This window comes from Haliotis rufescens, unplaced genomic scaffold, assembly GCF_023055435.1.
Source record: "Haliotis rufescens isolate VD_foot unplaced genomic scaffold, xgHalRufe1.0.p SCAF_2, whole genome shotgun sequence".
NCBI lineage: Eukaryota > Metazoa > Mollusca > Gastropoda > Lepetellida > Haliotidae > Haliotis > Haliotis rufescens.
Window position 1 is genome coordinate 67,461,754 of NW_025963890.1, and position 15,113 is coordinate 67,476,866.

General features: G+C 44.9%; 1 protein-coding gene across 1 annotated transcript in view; it reads right to left on the bottom strand.

The window, feature by feature from the left end:
- The window catches only part of LOC124134597, a 71,304-nt gene that overhangs the window by 17,433 nt on the left and 38,758 nt on the right, over positions 1 to 15,113 (bottom strand). Inside the window, exons 19-28 of the mRNA XM_048400441.1 lie at positions 12,826 to 14,366; positions 12,262 to 12,342; positions 11,655 to 11,982; positions 9,688 to 10,508; positions 8,769 to 8,820; positions 4,284 to 4,455; positions 3,716 to 3,840; positions 3,275 to 3,386; positions 1,753 to 1,886; positions 616 to 781 (exon numbers count right to left, since the gene is read on the bottom strand). Of these exons, the coding sequence (XP_048256398.1) occupies positions 616 to 781; positions 1,753 to 1,886; positions 3,275 to 3,386; positions 3,716 to 3,840; positions 4,284 to 4,455; positions 8,769 to 8,820; positions 9,688 to 10,508; positions 11,655 to 11,982; positions 12,262 to 12,342; positions 12,826 to 14,366 (3,532 nt within the window). The remainder of the gene's footprint in view (positions 1 to 615; positions 782 to 1,752; positions 1,887 to 3,274; positions 3,387 to 3,715; positions 3,841 to 4,283; positions 4,456 to 8,768; positions 8,821 to 9,687; positions 10,509 to 11,654; positions 11,983 to 12,261; positions 12,343 to 12,825; positions 14,367 to 15,113) is intronic.

A 15,113-nucleotide genomic window follows, 5' to 3' on the forward strand; every position in this document is an offset into this window, starting at 1 on the left:
ACTGACTGTAAAAAGTCCAGTTTCCACCCTTGCCGAACTAGGCTGGAATTTCAGGGCTCAATCGTAGCGCCTCCAGTGGCTTTTACGAGCTATGACTCTTCTTTGTCCCTCCTATTGACCAATCGGATTCCATCTCTCATTAAACTTCAAACAAAATGGCGGCACCCAATTTAGACGATCTGATCAATAATCAAGATCTATATAGTAATAAATCGGGTATTACTCTGCGAAGTGCATCAAAACACGTGAGCACCGTGATTAAAAACATGAAAAGATTTTGAAAATTTCTGTTGACGTCATGTTGAAGGTACACATGCTTTTCAAACAGCAGTTTACGAACCGGATGTCGATTTCGTTACACTATTTTGATTGAGCTATGCAGAGACTCGTTAGTCCTGCCATTTTATAACTCCATAATTCCAGCCTCAATAGGACTGAAAGAGGAGGGACAGAGGAGGGACATAGCTCGTAATAGCCACTGGTGGCGCTGCGATTGAGCGCTGAAATTCCAGCCTAGTTCAGCAAGGGTGGAAACTGGACTTATATAGTCAGTTAGCTCCCTTGCCTCGGGAAGCCTGGGCTTGTTCCTAATGCAAGCTGTGAGGGAACACTCACCCATCCTCTGGCCCATCCTTCGTGCTGCAGTAGCGGAGATGGAGGAAGGTTTGAGGCTGATGTCCGGCTGTATCCTGTCCTCGGCCGGCCTCTCCGCCAGATCTCTCATCACAGCAGATGCTCGAATGTCCACCACGTTCAGGTAGGAACGACCTGGCCCCTTCTCCTGTAACATCATGTAACAGTGTCCTCACTTCTCTACAGCACACTACTCATGTCTCACAACACACAAACAAACCAGTCAACGATGAGTGTTGTTTTACACAAACATACAACTATACATCAGTGGATGTAAACAATCAAGTAAGACAACACCATGGTTGAAAGCATCCTTCCAACACCCTTGTGAATAATGACACACTATCAGCCCCAGTCCCCAATTTAGTTGGGGCCCTTTTGACTCAAAGGGCAGTTACCAAGAAATCAACATTCCAACCTCAATAACTACCCTATATCAACCATCACAATATCCACCTCTATCATGTTTGATACACGAGCAAAGTATACCATAGGCATGAAAACATTAAACCGATCTTATCATCCTCTTTTTCCTCTCAGTGTTGTGGGGATGACAAGTTCCTCAGTAACCCATTAAGAGCCGTCCTTATTGTGTACCTTGTGGTAAAAATGTGTGGCCTGACTGATTGTGTCATCACACCCTCAAGACTCATTTAGGCAGGTAGCAGTAGTACAGACATAACACTCACTCACTCACTCAAAGTCATTTCCCCCACCCACCCACCCACTCACTCACACACTCACCCACCCACCCACCCACCCAACCACTCATCCATCCACCCTAACCAAGCCCCCTCACTCACCCATCCAACCCACTCACTCACCCACCCACCAACCCTGACCAAGCCCCCTCGCTCACCCACCCAAACTCACCCACTACTCACTTACTCACTCACCCACCCACCAACCCTGACCAAGCCCCCTCGCTCACCCACCAAAACTCACCTACTACTCACTTACTCACTCACCCACCCACCAACCCTGACCAAGCCCCATCTCACCCACCAAAACTCACCTACTACTCACTCACTCACTCACCCACCCACCAACCCTGACCAAGCCCGCTCTCTCACCCACCAAAACTCACCCACTACTCACTCACTCACTCACTCCACTTACTCCAGGGGCCCCTCCTGATCCAGGCTGAGCCTCCCCATCTGGGAACCGAAGCCCCAAGAAGACATCGGGTGGCACTACCGTCCCTTGCATGGCTTGATTATACTCAATCAGGGCCTCCTGGATTGGGTCTACACCTGGAACAAGACAGGAAGCAATCAGTCCACTTTGAACTGCCAATGTTATAACTTACTGACACATGTCCGTGCATGTGGATGTCTCTATAAAGCAACCTTCAAAACACTTTTTTGGCATAGTCAGTTCAGATATAAATAAAAAGTTTTGATTTAACAAGGATATATGTATATCTTTTTCTGAAATATTTCTCTCAAAATGTTATACAATTTTTAACATTGATATTGATATTAACTCATGTCGAACCTGTTGTATGACTATCTCACCACTCCTGTGTCCCATCTCCTCTCACCTGTGTCCCCAGCCTCCTACCTGTTTCCCCTCTACTCTCACCTGTCCCATCTCCTCTCACCTGTGTCCCCGACCTCCTACCTGTTTCCCCCTTCCCCTCACCTGTCCCATCTCCTCTCACCTGTGTCCCCGACCTCCTACCTGTTTCCCCTCTCCCCTCACCTGTCCCTTCTCCTCTCACCTGTGTCCCCCAACCTCCTACCTGTTTCCCCCTTCCCCTCACCTGTCCCATCTCCTCTCACCTGTGTCCCCGACCTCCTACCTGTTTCCCCCCTCCCCTCACCTGTCCCTTCTCCTCTCACCTGTGTCCCCAACCTCCTACCTGTTTCCCCCTTCCCCTCACCTGTCCCTTCTCCTCTCACCTGTGTCCCCAACCTACTACCTGTTTCCCCTCTCCCCTCACCTGTCCCATCTCCTCTCACCTGTGTCCCCGACCTCCTACCTGTTTCCCCTCTGCCCTCACCTGTCTCATCTCCTCTCACCTGTGTCCCCGACCTCCTACCTGTTTCCCCTCTCCCCTCACCTGTCCCATCTCCTCTCACCTGTGTCCCCGACCTCCTACCTGTTTCCCCTCTCCCCTCACCTGTCCCATCTCCTCTCACCTGTGAGCCCCGACCTCCTACCAGTTTCCCCTCTCCCCTCACCTGTCTCATCTCCTCTCACCTGTGTCCCCGACCTCCTACCTGTTTCCCCTCTCCCCTCACCTGTCCCATCTCCTCTCACCTGTGAGCCCCGACCTCCTACCAGTTTCCCCTGTCCCCTCACATATCCCATCTCCTCTCACCTGTGTCCCCGACCTCCTACCTGTTTCCCCCCTCCCCTCACCTGTCCCATCTCCTCTCACCTGTGAGCCCCGACCTCCTACCAGTTTCCCCTGTCCCCTCACATATCCCATCTCCTCTCACCTGTGTCCCCGACCTCCTACCTGTTTCCCCTCTCCTGTCCCATCTCCTCTCACCTGTGTCCCCGACCTCCTACCTGTTTCCCCCTTCCCCTCACCTGCCCAATCTCCTATCACCTGTATCCCTGACCCCCTACCTGCTTCCCCTCTCCCCTCACCTGTGTCTTATCTCTTTTCACCTGTCCCCACTCATCTCACCTGTATCCCTCGTTATTGATGTGGCTGCCTCTGCTGTGCGTACAACCTCCATGGCAGGGTCTGTCGACATCTCCCCATCAACCAACTCTCGTGTCATGGTGGCAAAATCAACCTGTAACATATGTAGGTAAGTCATCTTTAAAAGATCCCATCCGTGTTGATTTTTCATTCCATTTCTGTGGTGACATAGAGTAATGGAATATCTGACTTATGCCCACCCTACATCTCATCCTAGCCCTTCCATCACCATCACTTCACCAAACTGCACCCTTAGGATAAGATCTCCCCTTACACACTTATACTGCCACCTGGGATTAGTACTGAGTCATCCATTCCTAAAACCTGGAAACCAGCATTCTCCCTCCCTCAAACCATCACAACGCGCTCCGACCCCTCCCACTGTTCACCACCCCTCGCCTTGCCCCTGTCCCCACTGCTCACCTTCCTCCTCCTCCTGGTCTGTTGTTCCTTCATCTTCATGGCCAGCTGGTACTGGAAGCCGGCGGCTGTGTTGTCGTCCCTGACTCCCAGAGCCCGGCCGAGGTGCAGATACGCATCAAACGCACCTGAAGTGGGGAGAAGGCAACAAATGATGCACACAATGTCTCTGAGTCTGACCATCCCAACCATGGTTGCTGGGAACCTATTCTAACTCAGTTTGGGGTTCAACTGATAAGAAAGATGAGAAACTGACAATTTATAAAAACAAATATTGATAATTTTAGATATATGAAGACAACCTGGTGACATACCCTCATCCTTGGATAAAAACACATCAACAATCAACCATCAATCTGAATACTTCTATAAATAATAATGAAAGAGACTGCATTATGTGAGTTTGTGAGTCAGTCTGAAGGAGGCATATCTCCTAAGCAATATTCGAGCAATGTCAGAGCTTGCGGCATCAAACTGTACCCACTGGGACTTGAACCAAGATCTACAAAATGCTTAAAATCATGCATAGCTACCCTTCATTGTTGTGCCGCCAGTCAAGAACTCTACTCACCAGGCCTGAGAGCATATCCATCATCAATCTCCTGCCCACTTTCTTCCTCCTCTGTCTCAAAGCTCTCCTCCTCTTCCTCTCTCTCCACCTCTTCCTCCTGAGGTTTCTCCTCTATCTCCTCCTCAGTCTTCTCCATCTGTCTCTCCGGACTCAACTCATCATGGACAGCACTCTGCACACAGTATTACAACATCAGTAAAACACATCACACTCACACAGTCTCTTGACTACCTGATCAGTGGGATGGATTTACTTGATCAGAGAGTTGGATTTAGGCTGCTTCCATACTTCAGCAATATTACATACAACATTAGACTTCCCATACCTGTCTTCGATATTATGAACATTTTGATCACCAGGCTATCCCACACTCCCTCATAGACAGATTGACTATGTCATCACGACATTGCATGTACATAATGTGCAGATAATAAAGGTCATACACTCACTGAGGAGATGCGATAGACAGGACACTGTTCAGTGACATTCATCAATCTCAAGTTGGGCTTGGAAGTTGAATTACCTCTATTATAGGTTTGTTTAATAGTACTTCCTGAAGCATGTGGGTAAAGACTCTTCACTTACTTGTGTTGCATGTAGTTTGAAGCATGTGGGTAAAGACTCTTCACTTACTTGAGCTGCATGTAGTTTGAAGCATGTGGGTAAAGACTCTTCACTTACTTGAGCTGCATGTAGTTTGAAGCATGTGGGTAAAGACTCTTCACTTACTTGTGCTGCATGTAGTTTGAAGCATGTGGGTAAAGACTCTTCACTTACTTGAGCTGCATGTAGTTTGAAGCATGTGGGTAAAGACTCTTCACTTACTTGAGCTGCATGTAGTTTGAAGCATTTGGGTAAAGACTCTTTACTTACTTGAGCTGCATGTAGTTTGAAGCATGTGGGTAAAGACTCTTCACTTACTTGTGCTGCATGTAATTTGAAGCATGTGGGTAAAGACTCTTCACTTACTTGTGCTGCATGTAGTTTATTAAGCATGTGGGTAAAGACTCTTCACTTACTTGAGCTGCATGTAGTTTGAAGCATGTGGGTAAAGACTCTTCACTTACTTGATCTGCATGTAGTTTGAAGCATGTGGGTAAAGACTCTTCACTTACTTGTGCTGCATGTAGTTTGAAGCATGTGGGTAAAGACTCTTCACTTACTTGAGCTGCATGTAGTTTGAAGCATGTGGGTAAAGACTCTTCACTTACTTGTGCTGCATGTAGTTTGAAGCATGTGGGTAAAGACTCTTCACTTACTTGTGCTGCATGTAGTTTATAAAGCATGTGGGTAAAGACTCTTCACTTACTTGAGCTGCATGTAGTTTGAAGCATGTGGGTAAAGACTCTTCACTTACTTGTGCTGCATGTAGTTTGAAGCATGTGGGTAAAGACTCTTCACTTACTTGAGCTGCATGTAGTTTGAAGCATGTGGGTAAAGACTCTTCACTTACTTGTGCTGCATGTAGTTTGAAGCATGTGGGTAAAGACTCTTCACTTACTTGTGCTGCATGTATTTTGAAGTATGTGGGTAAAGACTCTTCATTTACTTGAGCTGCATGTAGTTTATAAAGCATGTGGGTAAAGACTCTTCACTTACTTGTGCTGCATGTAATTTGAAGCATGTGGGTAAAGACTCTTCACTTACTTGAGCTGCATGTAGTTTGAAGCATGTGGGTAAAGACTCTTCACTTACTTGTGCTGCATGTAGTTTGAAGCATGTGGGTAAAGACTCTTCACTTACTTGTGCTGCATGTAGTTTGAAGCATGTGGGTAAAGACTCTTCACTTACTTGAGCTGCATGTAGTTTGAAGCATGTGGGTAAAGACTCTTCACTTACTTGTGCTGCATGTAATTTGAAGCATGTGGGTAAAGACTCTTCACTTACTTGAGCTGCATGTAGTTTGAAGCATGTGGGTAAAGACTCTTCACTTACTTGAGCTGCATGTAGTTTGAAGCATGTGGGTAAAGACTCTTCACTTACTTGAGCTGCATGTAGTTTGAAGCATGTGGGTAAAGACTCTTCACTTACTTGTGCTGCATGTAGTTTGAAGCATGTGGGTAAAGACTCTTCACTTACTTGAGCTGCATGTAGTTTGAAGCATGTGGGTAAAGACTCTTCACTTACTTGAGCTGCATGTAGTTTGAAGCATGTGGGTAAAGACTCTTCACTTACTTGTGCTGCATGTAATTTGAAGCATGTGGGTAAAGACTCTTCACTTACTTGTGCTGCATGTAGTTTATTAAGCATGTGGGTAAAGACTCTTCACTTACTTGAGCTGCATGTAGTTTGAAGCATGTGGGTAAAGACTCTTCACTTACTTGAGCTGCATGTAGTTTGAAGCATGTGGGTAAAGACTCTTCACTTACTTGTGCTGCATGTAGTTTGAAGCATGTGGGTAAAGACTCTTAACTTACTTGAGCTGCATGTAGTTTGAAGCATGTGGGTAAAGACTCGTCACTTACTTGTGCTGCATGTAGTTTATAAAGCATGTGGGTAAAGACTCTTCACTTACTTGAGCTGCATGTAGTTTGAAGCATGTGGGTAAAGACTCTTCACTTACTTGTGCTGCATGTAGTTTGAAGCATGTGGGTAAAGACTCTTCACTTACTTGTGCTGCATGTAGTTTGAAGCATGTGGGTAAAGACTCTTCACTTACTTGTGCTGCATGTAGTTTGAAGCATGTGGGTAAAGACTCTTCACTTACTTGTGCTGCATGTAGTTTATAAAGCATGTGGGTAAAGACTCTTCACTTACTTGAGCTGCATGTAGTTTGAAGCATGTGGGTAAAGACTCTTCACTTACTTGTGCTGCATGTAGTTTGAAGCATGTGGGTAAAGACTCTTCACTTACTTGAGCTGCATGTAGTTTGAAGCATGTGGGTAAAGACTCTTCACTTACTTGTGCTGCATGTAGTTTGAAGCATGTGGGTAAAGACTCTTCACTTACTTGTGCTGCATGTATTTTGAAGTATGTGGGTAAAGACTCTTCATTTACTTGTGCTGCATGTAATTTGAAGCATGTGGGTAAAGACTCTTCACTTACTTGAGCTGCATGTAGTTTGAAGCATGTGGGTAAAGACTCTTCACTTACTTGAGCTGCATGTAGTTTGAAGCATGTGGGTAAAGACTCTTCACTTACTTGAGCTGCATGTAGTTTGAAGCATGTGGGTAAAGACTCTTCACTTACTTGTGCTGCATGTAGTTTGAAGCATGTGGGTAAAGACTCTTCACTTACTTGTGCTGCATGTAGTTTGAAGCATGTGGGTAAAGACTCTTCACTTACTTGAGCTGCATGTAGTTTGAAGCATGTGGGTAAAGACTCTTCACTTACTTGAGCTGCATGTAGTTTGAAGCATGTGGGTAAAGACTCTTCACTTACTTGATCTGCATGTAGTTTGAAGCATGTGGGTAAAGACTCTTCACTTACTTGAGCTGCATGTAGTTAGAAGCATGTGGGTAAAGACTCTTCACTTACTTGAGCTGCATGTAGTTTGAAGCATGTGGGTAAAGACTCTTCACTTACTTGAGCTGCATGTAGTTTGAAGCATGTGGGTAAAGACTCTTCACTTACTTGTGCTGCATGTAGTTTGAAGCATGTGGGTAAAGACTCTTCACTTACTTGAGCTGCATGTAGTTTGAAGCATGTGGGTAAAGACTCTTCACTTACTTGTGCTGCATGTAGTTTGAAGCATGTGGGTAAAGACTCTTCACTTACTTGAGCTGCATGTAGTTTGAAGCATGTGGGTAAAGACTCTTCACTTACTTGTGCTGCATGTAATTTGAAGCATGTGGGTAAAGACTCTTCACTTACTTGAGCTGCATGTAGTTTGAAGCATGTGGGTAAAGACTCTTCACTTACTTGAGCTGCATGTAGTTTGAAGCATGTGGGTAAAGACTCTTCACTTACTTGAGCTGCATGTAGTTTGAAGCATGTGGGTAAAGACTCTTCACTTACTTGTGCTGCATGTAGTTTGAAGCATGTGGGTAAAGACTCTTCACTTACTTGTGCTGCATGTAGTTTGAAGCATGTGGGTAAAGACTCTTCACTTACTTGAGCTGCATGTAGTTTGAAGCATGTGGGTAAAGACTCTTCACTTACTTGAGCTGCATGTAGTTTGAAGCATGTGGGTAAAGACTCTTCACTTACTTGATCTGCATGTAGTTTGAAGCATGTGGGTAAAGACTCTTCACTTACTTGAGCTGCATGTAGTTAGAAGCATGTGGGTAAAGACTCTTCACTTACTTGAGCTGCATGTAGTTTGAAGCATGTGGGTAAAGACTCTTCACTTACTTGAGCTGCATGTAGTTTGAAGCATGTGGGTAAAGACTCTTCACTTACTTGTGCTGCATGTAGTTTGAAGCATGTGGGTAAAGACTCTTCACTTACTTGAGCTGCATGTAGTTTGAAGCATGTGGGTAAAGACTCTTCACTTACTTGTGCTGCATGTAGTTTGAAGCATGTGGGTAAAGACTATTCACTTACTTGAGCTGCTGGCTTTTCTGGGGGAGACTTGATTCTCCTGACTCTTCGTGGACTGTGGAATAACAGAATGCATAAGAGTGAGTGAGTGAGTGAGTTTGGTTTAATGCCACTTCGAACAGTATTTAAGTTATATCCCTGCATACCAGCTTCATGTGAGAAAGTGATGCAGGTATAGATGTTATGACATTGCTAAAACCCACAGCACCTGGCATGATGCCAACATATCAAGAAACATAATCAGGGCAAATCTGGGATTCCAACCAGTCATAGATTACACAACTCAACACAACTAACTGCAGCACCTTGCTATACATCTTTGAAAACTATTTCTTACTAGCATGCAGTAATGTCCAACTATTCACTTCCATCTCTGAGCTGACATGGTAAAATAACTAAGTGAGTATGGTTCAGTGCTAACAGTCTTTCAGTAATGTCCGTCATCTTCATGTAGGAGTTCAAAGTCATACAGGTCGTAGACATTTACCACTTTTGTGGAACCCAAGATCATGTTCTTTGTGCTAAGAATCACACCTAGGGCTAATCTGGGGGTTCCAACTAATGGTCACTGCACAACTAACGGAAGCAACTCAACAAAGCCAATTGCAGAACCATAGACCACATGGTCACCCTTGCCCCTGTGGTTGAAAGACACACAAAATGTTACCTCAATAATGTCAAAAGCATAGCAACAAACCACAAAAAACAGTTTCTCTTTTAAGTGAGTGAGTGAGTATGGTTTTACGCCGCTTTTAGCAATATTCCAGCAATATCACGGCGGGGGACAACAGAAATGGGCTTCACACATTGTACCCATGTCGGGATTCGAACCCGGGTCTTCGGCCTGACGAGCGAACTTCTCTTTTAAGTTTGAAAGCAGCACCATTTATAATATTGCAACCATTTTTCTGTCGATCTCTACCTTCTCTTAATTCCATAGCTCTCCTGTACTCTCTGTGTCTTCACACTGAGAAGCTGCTGGCCGAACCGCTGCTTGTCCATCTCCGTCTGCTCCTTGACATACTGTTTGTGAAATTCCTCTAGGTGGCGCTGCTTTTCCAGCTCCCTCTGGTGGACCTCCTGGTGGTGACCGATCACATACTCCGGTGGGACCAAGCGGCCAAATCCTTGTGGTTGTCCGATGTTCAGGAAGGCTGACTCTTGCTTGGGCATTTTCAGCAACGGCATCCCAAGGTGGCCATCTTGAGATGATAACTGATTGGACTGACTGTGGTCATATGGCGGGGGATGGATGGGGAACTGCCCCGGAGTTGTCTTATGTAAACCTTGAAAGAAATTGGCTGGAGCCTGATTGAGATGAAGTAACGGCATTTCGGGAACTCCCTTCCCGTGCTGTTGGGTCGGATCATTCCATGCTGAGACAGGGATGTGAGGTAGTTTGAAGCCATCGTTGATATCTCTTTCTGCTGGTATTCGTAGGAATTTGGGGAAGGAAGAATCAGCGGGATGTCTCAAGTCAGATATACCAAGTGGCAGAGAGTTCTCTTTCCCTGGTGAAAGGCCACGCTGGAGATTGGAGTGTTCTGTTGTTGTTCTTAAGTTCCGCATCTCTCTCAACACCCCTCTTATTGGGGGCTGCTGTGAGCGGTGAAGGTCGTCCACAGTCATTGACCTGTCCTGACCTCTATAGGATGGAGCTTGTTGTTGAGGTGTGACAGGATAGCTCTCAGCATCGGGACCATCAATAGCACCCATCATCGCCATCAAGCTCTTGTGTTGAACCTGGCAGGAAAAGTGAGTTTTATTCATCAGTCATCAGCAGGTATAGAATATATATTAAAACTTTCCCAAATCAGATTACCCCTAATAACTATCTTAAATAATAACAATGTTAATTTGTACAGCGCCAAATCTATCCCTAAGCATGCTCAAACATCATTACAGGAGTCAGTGGTTCAGCGTGCACTCAATTTTCATCTTCACTCAACCCAAGCTGCCTGGTGAGGTACTATCACATTGCCATCTAATCCTACCAGGTAACCATTTACCATTGAGTGAACAGAGGCATATTTCAAACAAAGACACATGCCCAGGGAGACACCACAAGTGCTACATGTGCTTCAGGGCGGGGCAGGACAGAAGCCCTGGAAACTCTCAGGAGTCAAGCTGCCAAACTTGATCACCCATCCAACTACTAACCACGACCATCGTTCCTAAACTTCACCTGATTTGTGACCTGGGCGCTGTGCACAGGACCACATGCCACCACAACATGCCTCCAAATATTGCTGTTTAGAAAAGCACAGACTTAAAACTGACTAAAACAAAACGTCATCTGCCATCTAGAAGGCAGCCTTCTTATAACATCACCCTCAAAACTCTACCTTGCCAGTGCCAGTCCATGATAATTCTGACTGGACACTAGGGGTGGGACGAGTCCAAATTTACGACCCGGGTACCCACCACCTTATTACCCGACCCTACCTGGATACCCACAGTTGATATTTAGAGATAGGTACAAACTGTCCGATATGGAAAAGTTTGACCTTAGTCCTGGCGAGTAAGTAAAACGATCTGGTCATGCATACACTGAAGTATAAAAGTCAGAAGGAATTGGTGCACTGTCAGAAAGAAATGGGAACATTAGTGACTAATAGTGTAACCATAGAGTTTTAGATAATTTTTGTCATTAAACAATATATCACGTGTATAACCAGGGGTCCGGGTAGTCCTGTGGGTACCCAGGTCCTAGTTAGGACCCACCCGACCCAAGTACCCGAGTTACCCATCCCAGCCTTACTGGATACCTACACAGATTTTATACATGCCAATAATCGCATTAATTATTGATTAGCTGTTTGAGAATAGATAATTCTGTGCAACAGGCATCGGGACCATCGAAGTACACATTTTACCCTCCACACTAACCTCCATGATTCTCCTCATCTCCGAGCGCACAATGTTCTGCAGCTGTGATGCCAGGTCTCCACCAACAGCTGACCCTCCGCTTTGCCGTGCATTCTCCGACTGTTGTATCGACTCCCTCAACGAAGGGTTTGGAGACCGGACTTTCCGACTCCTGGTGGTGCTGTTTGGGCTCTGACGTGGACTCCTGGAGTTACCTCCCCTGCATGAGCCCCTGGAAGAGGAGGTCTTGGGGAGGGAGGAGTTGAGAGGCTGTTGCATGGCTTCTGCGGGCAGCTGGACGGTTCTGTTCAGCAGGGACACACTGCCTTGTCTCTGGGGGCTGCCAGTGCTGTAAGAGAGCAGGCTTGCATTATCAGTTAACAGTCTTAACAGTTTTATGTTTGTTTGTTGTTTAACAGCACAACTCAGTAATATTCCAGCTATATGACGGCGCCCGTAAATAATTGAGTATGGACCAGACAAATCATTGATTGACATCACGAGCATCGATCTACGCCCTTGTGATACAATGCCATTCGATCCCGGAGTAATCATGGTAACGATGGCATGTTCTTTGCTCATGTAATTATTATCATAGTTATTATAATTAGCATGACAAATCACCTACCCCCTGATGATGGAGAGTTGTCCTCCATCCAGTTCATCACTGGCCAGAGAACTCACATCAATAGAACTGCTGTCATCGCGACTGTTGATGGATGGAACGAATGACATCATGAAAATAAAAATGGCCATGGGCACTAGAGTTCATCTCAATCTATGATAACTACCTATGTAGTGAGAAAGTGTAACCGGCCTAAAATCTAAATACCATAATACATGCAAATAATCAGGATAATGTTGAAACTTCTTTATTAATATTACTATCATCACATTCTTAGTCAGCATACAGAATTTTTATATATTTATGTTCAATCCACACTTGATGCACATTTGATATGACACAATAATAACCAATAAAAATTATCCAAATATTTTTTTTTTCATTTTCTAAAATAGATTTGATTTTAGTTAAAATCAAATATAAAACTGATCACAATCTATCAAGCAATTCTTAAGACATATAATGCATTAATATTCTGTCTAAAATGGCCGTAGTTGATTGCCAACAATGACACTTAGTAATGGTCACATTGGTCACGAAGCATTTGGACATTAATACATAACTCACCTATCAAGGACTTGCTTGTATATTTCATTCATATTCTCAACATCCAGAACCGCTGATGACTTCAACTCTCCATCCCGACCTTGAGGGGACCGACTCAATGTCCTCACCCCCAGGGATTCGCGGGAGGGGCTTTTACCCCGGGGTGAGAGAGATGACCTTGTCATGCCCCCCGGGGGACTGGAAGCATTGTTGTTAAATGCAACATAGTCCGCTAGGCGGCGTCTGCTCCTGGACCTCCGACCTCCAGCCTTTGCATCCTCCACTTCTGAAAGGTGCAGCGGTTGTTTGTTCCCAGTGTATTTGTTCTCCAGGAGCCACAGAGACAGCAGGATGAGGTGGGCGGGGATCGATATCTTCATCGTGGGTCTCAGATCAAACTGATGCTCCTTCTTCCCGAGGCCCAGCGAGTGAGGCTTCCTGCTCCAATTCTCGAGCCATTCTAACTGATTCTTCAGAGGTGTATACCGACGGCCAAAGTTGACATTCAGGGTCCAGAAATGATCGTTATCTTCCTGAGGATACAACGCCTCTTCAGACTGATAAAACCTTGATGCCAACTCTGACAGGTTCTGTTGACTGCCTTGTCTTGATGATCGAGCAGGTGTTCCTACCAACTCATTAATGCCATTCTCACTTTCATACCTCCGAACTGGAGAAGAAGGTTTATCTGAAGATCCCATTTCAACCACACTCTTACTTCGGAAGAGACCCTTAGCTTTCATCAGCCGCATATGGTCGCTGTCTCCCACAGAACCCTGTCTCCGGAAAACTGAACTGTCCTTCCCTCTGGGCAGAGTCTCAACAGACCCATCTCTTGGTGTCAGTACAACCAGAGAATGTTTTCTATTTCCGTGAGATGATCTTTCAAGAAAAGTTGTCATTTCCCTGTTCATGATAACTTCCGCCCACGGCAATAATACAGGGTATCTCTTTTGAATATGTCTCTCTAATTCTGATTCCATCAGAAGGCCAAAACTGACAGAACAGAAAGTGTCCATAAATTCAATGAAATATCTCTTCGTCTCATATGGCCTGGAACCAATATTGAGATCTCGAGGGTCTTTTGATGAATTTGCAAAAACAAATTCGTCATAATTCCCGAAACAGATTCTCCTTTTCTTCAAAACTTTTCCAGCAACTTGACACTGCTTGTGAAAATAAACAGACAGCGACTTTCCACGAGGAGATGCTTTTAAGAATCTGACTGATTTCTGTCCGCCTGTTGGATCATCATCAACGTCTACATCAGCATCTACTTTAGCTGACCTCCCATCATCCTCAGGCTGGACAATGACCGTCTGCCACTCGTGTAGGATCTTGTCCACCTTCTCCTGGACCTCTGCGTCGAGGTTCTCCATGTCGTAGAAATACTCCGCCAAGATGTCTGCTGTGTCTTCAGACGGGGGTAGCTCCAGCAGGAGAGAGAGGACGACCTTGTACACACATCCCTCGTCTGGCAAGAAGCGGCTGAACGCCAGAAGGTGGACAGCCCACTGGAGGTTGGTGAAGCACTCCTGTAGCCATCGCTCAGACCCGTTCTCCTACAAGCAGATGTCATGTATGCAAACAGTGAGATTGTCACGCATATATTAGTATTTCTCATGAAATCAATTCCATAATTTTCCAAATGTTACTGTTGAGAAGTATTCACATCAATAATCTTTACACATCTTTTATGACATCACTGTTTGCTTGTTTTTAGGAAACATGTTTTTCTCAGCATGAATACACAGAGATAATCCAGCTTATGTTTTCTTCATTTCATCAATTTTAAAATAAATTCACTTTCACTGCCCTATTTTTAAATTGAATGGCAATAATATAATTTTCATCAATTTTAGCTTGTTTGTTTACACAACATTAATTAAAAGACATACAAAGTGTATTCTCTTTAATAGTATTTAGCAGTATATTACATCTATTCCAAATTGCAATTATTGTTATGCTCTTTTGCCTACACCTTACCACACAAGTAGTGCTTACATCAGACCATCTTTGGATTTCAGTGAACAATTTGCTCATTGTTACTCTTGGACATAAAACTTCATATGACCTCGTATGAACAAACAACAATTTTGTAGAATTTTCCTATTCGGAATATTCTATAAGTAATACGTTACCACTGTTATACCGAGGCTGTTGTCTCCCACAACTGCTGCTATAGCGAAATCTACCACAGAGATCTCAATTACCTCATGCAGCACGTGCGTAGCCACCTAGCTGCCATGTGACACCCTTCACTCTTGTCTCCTGCGAGAGCAAGTGCTCGGGGGACGGACGGGCGGGCA